At 46.3% G+C, this 10658-nt stretch overlaps 1 protein-coding gene across 1 annotated transcript; it reads right to left on the minus strand.

The window, feature by feature from the left end:
- Positions 1 to 344: 344 nt before the first annotated feature.
- ZP4 (zona pellucida glycoprotein 4) lies at positions 345 to 8367 on the minus strand (the record flags this gene model as incomplete). The annotated part of the gene is made up of 12 exons (XM_082673728.1): positions 345 to 480; positions 696 to 812; positions 1803 to 1878; positions 2177 to 2324; positions 2401 to 2590; positions 2772 to 2902; positions 4184 to 4281; positions 4822 to 5009; positions 5774 to 5920; positions 7533 to 7635; positions 7715 to 7836; positions 8118 to 8367. The coding sequence occupies 12 exons, from the start codon at positions 8365 to 8367 to the stop codon at positions 377 to 379; spliced, it is 1674 nt and encodes a 557-aa protein (XP_082529854.1). The 3' UTR covers positions 345 to 376.
- Between the last annotated feature and the right edge of the window lie 2291 nt (positions 8368 to 10658).

Raw genomic sequence — 10658 nt, forward strand, 5'->3', positions numbered from 1 at the left:
TCCATGGCCCAGGGGTTGGGGGCCCCTGAGCTAGAAGATTCTTGACTAGCTCTAGACTAGTTCTACCTAAGTTTGATCAACTGTGTGGAAGAGTTTTGTTCCACACCCTCATAAACCTGTACAAGATCTGCTAAGCCTGAGATACTAAGTTCTTGTAGATTCTGCTTGAGTTGTCAACCAACTATGAAATTCTACTGAAATGTTCTCTTCAGAAGATAGGAGGGCTGCAGAAGAAAAAACTACCCCAAGCTGGAAAGAGGTGATGCTAACAGTAGATGAGCTAGTGTAAAGAAATTACTTTTTACCTTTCAAATGAGAAGCTGAGCACGGGCTAGCAGTGCAATCTGGTTTTATTAACACATTTGGTCTGAGTAGCTCATCTCCGTTTCCTGATGGCCAGGTAAGACACTAACAAGGCTCCAATGATTAAGGTTCCAGAAAGGCCAGCCACCCACAGAGCTTGGGAGTCTACAGGAGACCCTGGAGGATGGAAAGGTAGATTAATGCATGAGGAAAATCAAGCGATTCTACATCCCAATAAAGACTGCCAGTCTTGAGCTACAGGAAAAAAAGCTAGACAATTCCTTCTGAGGTTCACATTGACCAAAGCAGTAAGGGAAGCAGGGGTGAGCAAGTAGCTTTGGTTTGACCAATGGTTCAGATACGGGACCTCCTGGGGGTCTCCTTCCACTCACTTGAGTATTTACGGAGCTTTTCTGAAGAGTCCTGAGTGGCTTGGAGTAAAATCATGGGACCCTGGCTAGAAATGCTAGCAGTGCTGTTCTGAAAATGCACGTCAGAGCTTCTTCTTCCTGTTGGAGAGATGAGTTAGGGATTTGTTAGTACATGTGGTGTGAGTGGTTAAGGAGTGTAAAATAGTGCCAGGTCGCTTGGTATGGATAGCTCTGCTCCGTGGGCCTCAAGAAAATCCTCAATGTGTTCAATACAAAGTCTCAGACTTGCTCATTTGTATTAACACTTCCAGAGAAATGATGACTTTGGACTATCCCCAAACTGTCATTCTTCTTACGTAGAGATGCTTAAACAGTTGTACCTTAGTACTGAGACCCTATGATATAAAGGTACCTGGTAAGACACTAATAGCAGAGCTCTGTTTGAATCCTATTTCTACTGCCAGTTGTAGATCTCTGAACTTTCAAAGTTTTAGTTTTTATACACATATATGTATACAAGTGTATGTATCATTGCAGTTGGATGTTGAATATTTCATCTATTAGATGATAGTTATGAAAAATACTATGAGGTGTTTTTTTTTTTGCCATAAGGGACTTAAAGCTTCAGGGGTCATGAATCCCAATTGATTCAGGAGCCAGGTAAGATCTGTGGGATCGGGTGGAGTATACAACTGTATGAGCATTGGGCCTGATCATTAGAGCACATAACTCTAAGTCTGCAATCCTATTCCACCTGTAAGCCTTCAGGCCTTGTTGCCAGACCTGCCTTCAAGCAAGTATAGAGGTCTACATTTATAAATGGATAGACCAGAAATGTTTTATTAGATTATAGGCTGTGAACCCATTTGACTCCTGGCTAAGTCAAGATTTATATGGAGAAAAGCTAAAGCTGAGAGTTTTCGGGATTTATAGCTTCTATTTAGAAGGCCTGGAACTCTAGGATTTCTGTTCTACTGCATCGTGCAAGTACTTAAGGAAGCTTCGTTAATAAGATGAATCTTTGGTTTGACTCATTTGCCACAGGCTAAAGAAGGTTTGATCTGAAATACAAATGAAATACAAATACACTGAAATCTGTCCTCTGGTGTAGACAGCTTGGAAACTTACGTCTGGCAGGACAGGTTGTCACACAGGATGGTGTCCCAGCAGGCTGGCAGACTGATGCACTGCAGTGCAGATACACCTGGGAGCCAAAAGAATTGGGATCGTGGTATAACACATCATGATAAGTCTTCAAACCTGCTTTGTCTCCCCCAGGAAGAAATCAAGAAGTTTCAGAAAATCCTGAAAAACCAAGCTGACATCACAGAATCACTAAAATACTCGATTCTAGTTGACGTGTCACACATGCCATTGGCATCCCTTGATTGCTCCAAAGCAGTACCAACAACCAATGTTTAAGGGCCACTTCGGCTGAAGAGTGAGACAGTGAGCTGGGGGGTTTAGAGCCCTGCTGAAGAACACAGAAGGTGGCATCATACCGGTCCCTTGAGTGCCTGCTTTGCCACTGAGTCCACGAAACTGAAGGTGGAAATGCTGAAGCGCTGGTAGTGAGAAGGAAATGGCAGGTCCAAGGCTCTCTGGACAGGGATCAGTTTGGTCTGATAGTTGTCTCCAGTGTAGGGGCATCTAAGCAAGGATATCTGGCAGTCAAGATGGGCTCCGTGGAGGGTGTTTAACGCAGGTGCAGGAAAAAGCCACTTACCCATTTACCAGCATGGGCCACTGGGGCTGGAGCAGGGCGTTTGTGCTGGGTGTGGCCCAACACTGGTGTAGGCGCAGCTCTAGACTGGGGTCTGTTCTGTGTTGGATGGAGACTTCCACGTAGATGGGATCCCGCAGCAACTTCACCACTGGGTAGTCACTAGCAGTGTAGTAGGAGCTATAGTGTTTGTCTGCAAGAGGCCAAAACAAATTGAAGTAGTAAAAAGCTTGGAACCTCTGGTGGCTTGAGATAGACCATCACCCACATAAACACCTCTGGCACGTATCTTGTTACCAAGGTAGGGTCTTGACGCCCAGAGAAGTGACAAGGCTTGGACTAGAGGCCAGATTCTCCACGAAAGAGGGGCTTACCTTTGGCAATCTGGAGTTCCAGAGTGAGGTGTCCAGGCTGGGTCTCAGGAAGGGGTGGCGGGACAGTGAACACCTGGACATTCACTGGAAGAGCATTGCTGCTTACAGAGTAGCTACAGCTGATTCGAAGCCTGCAGAAAAATAAGATTTTAGCTACTATCTTGGGTGGGTGGGCCATGTCACCTCTTTAAGGTTTGAGGAACCGTTAAGTGATAGGTGTTAGAACAAGTTTATAAACGTGTTGTGTGATTCTGGCCTTGTGAGAGCTATCATTGGGGAGACTGATATGTCAACAAGATCAGTGTTTGAGAGTTTGATATAAAAACCATACAAGAAACAGATATGGTCAACAGATGAATGGATAAAGATGTGGTAGATACAATGGAACCCTACTCAGCCATAAAAAAGAATGAAATGATGCCAGTTGCAGCAACATGGATGGACCCACAGATGGTCATACTAAGTGAAATCAGACACAAAGACAAATATCATATGATATCACTTACATGTGGAATCTAAAATAGGACACAAATGAACTTATCTATGAAACAGAGACAAACTCACAGACAGAACAGACTTGTGGTTGCCAAGGGGGAGAGGGCATGGGGGAAGGATGGATTGGGAGTTTGGGATTAGCAGATGCTAACTATTACATAGAGACTGGATAAATAAGGTCCTACTGTACAGCACAGGGAACTATATTCCATATCCTGTAGCAAACCATAATGGAAAATATGAAAAAAATATATAACCGAATCACTTTGCTGTACAGCAGAAATTAAAACATTGTAAATCAACTATACTTCAATTAAGAAATAGATATGGTACTATGAGAAAAACGTACCTTCTGAGGAGGGGGTAGTCAGGGAAGATGTTGCAGGGGATTTGATAAAAGTAACAGAGATAGATGAGAGTTAAGTATGGAGGCAAGAAGTCTGAGGGCCACTGAATACTCTAGAAGCACTGTCTGGGGTTAGGGAATAGTGAGGGAAGGACTGAGAAAGGTTAGGCTGGAGAAGTAGGGCCCTGCAAGCTATGCTCATGACGTTAAGCTTCAGCTCTAGGAAGACCAAGAGAAAGCTTTAAGTATGCTAAGGTTTTAAAGGGATTCATTTTGCTACAGCTTAAACAGTGGGGGGTAGAAGGAAGAGACCAGAGTGAGAAACAAAAGACCCGGTGAAATGAATTAGAAGTCAGGTAAGTTTGAGGCTTAGATCAAGTTGGTGGCAGTAATGCAGGGCTGCTGGATCAAATAACGGTCAGTGAGATTGGACAAGCAAGGCAGCTGAGATTCTCCTGTCATGAGGAGATGGTCATTTCTGGATTCATGTTTACTCCAGAACTCCTGCTTTATGCGAGAAGGGAAGTCAGGCATTCTGGTCAAGCAAGGTCAGGTTAACGAAGACCCTTACCTGAAGATACTGTCTCGGGTGATAGAACCATGGCTCCAAGTTCTCACATCCCGAGTTGCAACCAGCTCGTTTTCATATACTGCCTGGGTTCCAGTGATCTACAAGGGCAGGTAAAGAAGTCTTGTCACTCCTGCAAGCCAGATGCTGCTTCACTCATAACTTGCTTTGGTTCAGTGCTCAGCAAGGCTGCCCTATCATAGGTTGCATTTTTCACAACATGAGTGGAGGCAAGAGCAGGTGGCATTGACTAGCCGGCAACTTATCATTTCACCTTACTTTCAGGACAAAGGGACAGGAAGAGGCTTATGAGTACTCAGATGAGGCAGCCAGAAATACTACCGATCTCAGCTGACCTCCCTGCTCGTTTCCCAGGGCAGTGCAGTGGGAAGAACCTGTTATTGGTTATTCTACAGTGTGGTAAGGGGTGCTAGCCCCCCGCTGGAGTGCAGGTGGGATGACTTAGCCGAGTGCCCTGGGGAGGTTTCGGCTTTCTCAGTGATGAAGCCCTCTCTGTCCTAGAGACCATCCTACACACCAAGCAGTAGTCACGGCTAAGCTATTCCAGTTCTCCCCCCGTCACTAGGGCATTCCTACCCAACTTCAAGTCAGGAACAGAGCCCAAGGTCAGCTCTTCTCACCCATTTTGTAGTACCACAGGCAGTAAACGGAAACTGGAACAGGACAAAGGTGTGTGTTGCCATCACAGGTTTACATTCACTGTCATTCCTGAAGGCCAAGTGCACAGAATTCAGCAGCAGTGGGGGTGAGGTCACATTCCGAGACACAGCGATGGAGAAGTGGCCGTCCTGGGTACAGCGTGCGGTCACTGAAACACCAGAGCAACTGTGCTGAAGGCAGGTCATCTCGCTTGTTACTGAGCCAGCCAGACAAGTGTCTAATTTAGTTTAGTTCTTTTAAATTCCCCGCCCTCCTCTCCCCCGCCTCCTAGAAAAGCTGCATTCCCAGCTAGTGACCTTGATGCAGGTTCAGCCATCCAGAGCTTCATCAAGGCTCTGGATGGCCACTTGGGTTTGAATCTTGCCTCCACCACTTACGGTGTGGCCTCAAGCAGAGTGTTTAACCTCCTTGCATCAACTTGATCTGTAAAATGGGGATAGCCGTACCTGCTTTGTTTTACTGATCAGCTAGAATTCAGAGCATAGAATTGAGTGTGGCATCTAGGTGTTTAATGAGGGTCTCTTTTTTTTTAATGGGAAAAACTTGGAGCATGGTTTGGGACAAATAATCATCTTTTGAAATAAAGCTCTCTAGACAATCAGCCACCAGCGGCTATTTCTTGGGAATTGGTTAAGTTTCTGTCAATTAGCATCTTGCACACAGACTTAGCTTCTTGAGTTCATTGAGAGTTACTTGCTTTACATTGGATTCTAGGAGAACAGACAATGGAAGGCTGTAGAAAGCTCTGTCACTTACAGTCAAGTGTTCTAGGTGTTGCTTATACATCAACCTCTGGTCATCTTTAGTATTTGCCTTCTGGATGGGGGTGGGGGAGAAAACCCTCCTCTGGGTTTAGTTAGTGGTAATTGCAGGCACTTTTCTTCAGCTGATTTCAAAGACATAGTGACTCACCTGTGTTTCCGTAGTAACAGGAATTGGCCTCTTCAGAATCGTAGCAGCAGCCTAGCTGCTTGCAGTCTCCTTGAGTGATGGGTGAAGGAGCACATGGCAGTCTGTCCCACACTGGGACAGGGTCGCAAAGGCCAGCATTTGGGATGTCTAGGGCTAGATTTTGCAGAGAAGAGCAACACTAAGTAACAAAGTTTGGTCTTTAAGAAGAGGCCATATTCATTACAAAGCATTAACTTTCAATTCCCATAGATATCTACGTGATTGAAAGATATGTACATAATAGAGATTATATCTGAGTTAGAAAATTAACTATTAGATCACCTTATAGGAGTCCCCTAAAAGGAGTCCTCTTTGGAAGAAGAAATACCAATAAGATTGGAAGAAGCAGTGAGACTCAACTTTTTTATTCAAGTAAAGAATTCTTATGGCTCTGATGAACCTAGGGGCAGGACAGGAATAAAGATGCAGACGTAGGGAATAGACTATGAGGACACGGGGGGGGGGAAGGGTAAGCTGGGATGAAGTGAGAGGGTAACACTGACATATATACACTACCAAATGTAAAACAGACAGCTAGTGGGAAGCAGCCGCATCGCACAGGGAGATCAGCTCCGTGCTTTGTGACCACCTAGAGGGGTGGGGTAGGGAAGGTGGGAGGGAAATGCAAGAGGGATGAGATATGGGGATATGTATAGCTGATTCACTTTGTTATAAAGCAGAAACTAACACACCATTGTAAAGCAATTATACTCCAATAAAGATGTTAAAAATAAAGAATTCTTAATTTTTTTTTTTTTTTTTTTTTGCGGTACACGGGCCTCTTACTGTTGTGGCCTCTCCCATTGCGGAGCACAGGCTCCAGACGCGCAGGCTCAGCGGCCATGGCTCATAGGCTCAGCGGCCATGGCTCATAGGCCCAGCGGCCATGGCTCATAGGCCCAGCCACTCTGCGGCATGTGGGATCCTCCCGGACCGGGGCACGAACCCATGTCCCCTGCATCGGCAGGCGGACTCTCAACCTCTGCGCCACCAGGGAAGCCCCTTAATTCTGTTCTTTAAAAGGCACTTCTCAATCAGTGTACTTTAAATTACCATCATTTTGAAATGCAGTTCTGATTTAGCAGGTAGGGAGTGGGGCCTATAATCCTGTATTTTATCGGTATTACCCCAGTGGCTATAGCCTAACAAGGCAGGTGTGAAGAATTACAAGTTCGCCTCTTATGACTGAGGTAGGGCTCTCAGGTGGCAAGGCAAGATTTGCTGGAGTTGAGTTGGTGTCATACTCCCTATTAATTACCCAGTTAAGTAATCGAGTAGCGCCCCTAGCTGAAGAGGCTGAGCCCCATTCTCAGCGCAGTCTGCTTCTAGAAGGCATTTGCCGAGTCTCCTTGATAACTTCAGTTTCCTTCCCTACCCTTCAAGGCGCGGGGAGCTCTGGTCCTGGGATAACTCTTGGTTGAATCCCAGCTCTGCCACCTGCCAGTGACGGGCACTTGGTAAGCTCCCTGCTGGGGGCCATCAATAGGGCTCACAGCGCTGGGCTGGGATTACAGGTGACACGTGCAGCACCACCCACAGTGCCTGGGCCCCAAGTCATCGCTCAGGTGGTGGTTAGCCTAAGGTCTCCTGTGGAGAGGAAAGTTAGAAGACAGTCCTCCACGGGTGCCTGGGGGCACTGCACACAGCAGGTAGAAGACGCCTGAGGGCATCTTCCAGGCAGCTCCATACCACCCAGAACCTGGAAGTTTCCAGCCCTTACCTGGGAGATCCACAGGACACCTGAACAGCTTTGTCTCTGTAACCGTCCTGCGTCCACCCGCATCTGCTCCTTCAACCCCAACGGGCATGATGTAGTGGGAGTCCTGGAGAGACAGGCCCCGGGAGTCAGCCTGGATGCTGGCACAGGCGTCTCAGCGTTCCTGAGGGACGGGTCGTACTCACCCACTCAGTGACATAGCAGCTGCTGTAGGACACGTCTACCACCAGGGAGCTGCCAGGGCCCTCGCTGACCCGGGTGCCACACTCAGAGTCATTCTGCAGCCTGTGCGGCAGCCCGCGATTATCTGGGGGCGGGGAAGGGGGGAAAGCACAGATGGTCAGTCACCACCGTCACCAGTGCCGAGAAAGGACTGCCAGCTTTGCCTTAGACCCCAGGGATAGCTGCCAAGAAAAGAGGAACAAAAGGGGAATCGGATTCAGAAGCAAAGCTACATTTTAAAAGATTCGTTCTAGAGAGAGAAGCGGCAGAGTTTAACAAAGGGGGGAAGCATGAGGACACGAAGCAGAGGGCAGTTCTAGGCAGTAGAGGAGACACGCCATTGCCTGGCTCAGCCTTCAAACCTACCCCAAGCTATTAGTGCAGGAGGGGTTGCTGTCTCCTGGCTGAGGTTTATGGTGAACTGAAAGCTCCTTAGCCCACAGAGGAGTCCACCGGGATAACCTGGTGCCTTGGGCTCATGCTGGCCACTCAGAGCAACAGACAGCGGAAACCAGAGCCAGAGGGATTGCAGCAGCCACATAGCAGCGTCACCGGGAGCCCGACTGACCACGCTTCCTGTCCTGCACTTCCTCTCCCAAGAGCCCGCGCGCCCCATGCCCTTTATATACAGAGGGAAAGCTCGTTTCAGGTGCACATCTATGTAGCATGCAGGTGGGACTCCTTTGGAAAGGGTGATTCCTCCAGCTTCATTCACTTTAGGCCACAGTCTGCAGCTGCAGTGCTTTAAACATCGAAATCAGGCGGTCTTCAGAGCCCAGGAACAATGTGGTGCCTTTTAGCTGAGAGAGGCTTTCTCCCAGTTGCTCAGTGTAGCACTTAATTTACTAGCTTATTGACCTTCCTTTAGAAGCTTGCATATTTGGGTGTAAATCCTAGCTCTGCCACTTAGGAGCTGTATGAACTGGGTAAGTTACTACCTCTCAGAATCTCAGTATTCTCATCTGTAAACTGGGAATATCTCCCGGCAGCTGTGTTCTTTTGATTGTATTTAGCCTAATATTTATGATAGGAACAATTTTCCCAAGTTGACTAAGAATCTTTGTCAGAGCACTGAGAACATGTAACCAGGTATCTATAATTCTCTTCAACTAATAAAAGCGAATAAGCATGTGTCTTCCCCGGGGAAATTGCACAACTCATTTAACCATGTGGTGACAAACAACACTGAGGAAATGCTGGACTCTGCCCTCGGGGATGGGATGTGGCTTTCCAACACCTCTGTCTGGTTTGGGTTTGGCCACTAGCCCATCACATCCCATTTACTTACTCACAGGACTTACCACATTGGATTTTAATGGCCTCTTATTTACTCAGTGTCCCTACTAGAAGCACTTGAGGGCAGGGACCGATGTTTTTTCATTGCATCCTGAAAGCCTTAGAAAGTGTGTCCTCAGTGTTTACTGGGGAAAGAATGAATCAATGAATGTACTTTCATTAGTGGCCATGTCCTAAGGCTAACCCCCTTGAAAATGTGGTTTCCCAACCTCACTGGTACAGATTCATTTCCTTTGTGATGAGCTCAAACTCATAATATGTAGGTGTTTTTTCTTCAAGTCATTATACATGTGAATAAGTATAAGAATGAAGAGGAATATAACAAACTAGTGAATAAAACAAAAAAGAAACAGACTCACAGATATAGAGAACAAACGAGTGGTTACCAGTGGGGAGGGGGAAGGAGGGAGGGGCAAGATAGGGGTAGGGGGAAAAAGTTATTATGAGATTATATGAAATCATCTGTGTGAAACTTTTGAAAACTGTAAAGCACTATAGAATTTCAAGAATCTTTCATTCAATAAAAAAAAAAGGATGAGGGTTGGACTTGTGTGTGATGTCTCAGGAGTTGAACGGCCAGTCTCCCCACTGGACTTATGAATGTTGCTCCCTAAAGTACTGAAAAATCAAGGAAAGTTTACCTATTTTGCTAAAACTTGGAGGCAGTATAGTATATGGTTATATGGATTTTGGCAACGGGTGAATCTGGGTATAAATTCTGAGTCATTACTTACTAGCTCAGTGACCTCTGTCAATGAGTTACAATTTTTACGTCTGGAAAATGGGGATAATAACACCTACCTCACAGGGGAGGTATTATTATAACGAACAGGTTTTTGTCCGATTAAATTATGTATGGGTAGTGCTTATTATACAAACCTTGCTGCATAATCGTGACTTGTTAAATTGTCGCTAACATTAACAAGACAAGTCTATGTGCTTGGGAAACAAAGGTGAGATGGGAGGTGAAAAGAAAGCAAGTGCCAAGCAATGGCCTCCTTTGCTCAGTGCCGAGTCTGAAGAGCAGCCTGTACTTCTGGGGTTGCATTCCCTTGTGAGGGTATGTGTTTATACAGCTGAGAAGCAAACATGAAAGTCTGCAACTATGTTGTGATATCTGGAAGTCCACCCAGGCTCACACCAGTCACGCTGATGTAGAGGGTCAAGGGTGAATCCCAAGATACACCAGCAGGGCTGAGATGAGGTGAGTTCACACTTCTGCACTAAATCCTCTGAGGACATCTTTATTCAACGACACGACTTGGTTTCGGGAGAGAAAATGCACTGATAATATGTGGTCCACCTCAAGGAGCCCCGATTATCTCAAAAGTAACCCTCTGCCCTTTGAATCTGGAAGGGCAAATGCTGCTCTTAGTATTCTCTTATATTAAAACCATCTGCTCGTTTAAAAAACAATTCTAATGGGGGACTTCCCTGGTGGTCCAGTGGTTAAGAATCGGTCTTGCAACGCAGGGGAAGCCAGTTCAATTCCTTGTCAGGGGAATAAGATGCCACATGCCGCAGGGCAACTAAGCCCGTGTGCCACAACTACTGAGCCCTCACGCCACAACTACAGAGCTCACGTGCTCTGGAGCATGCATGCCACAACTA

Source organism: Grampus griseus, assembly GCF_964374135.1.
Source record: "Grampus griseus genome assembly, chromosome: 16".
Lineage (NCBI taxonomy): Eukaryota > Metazoa > Chordata > Mammalia > Artiodactyla > Delphinidae > Grampus > Grampus griseus.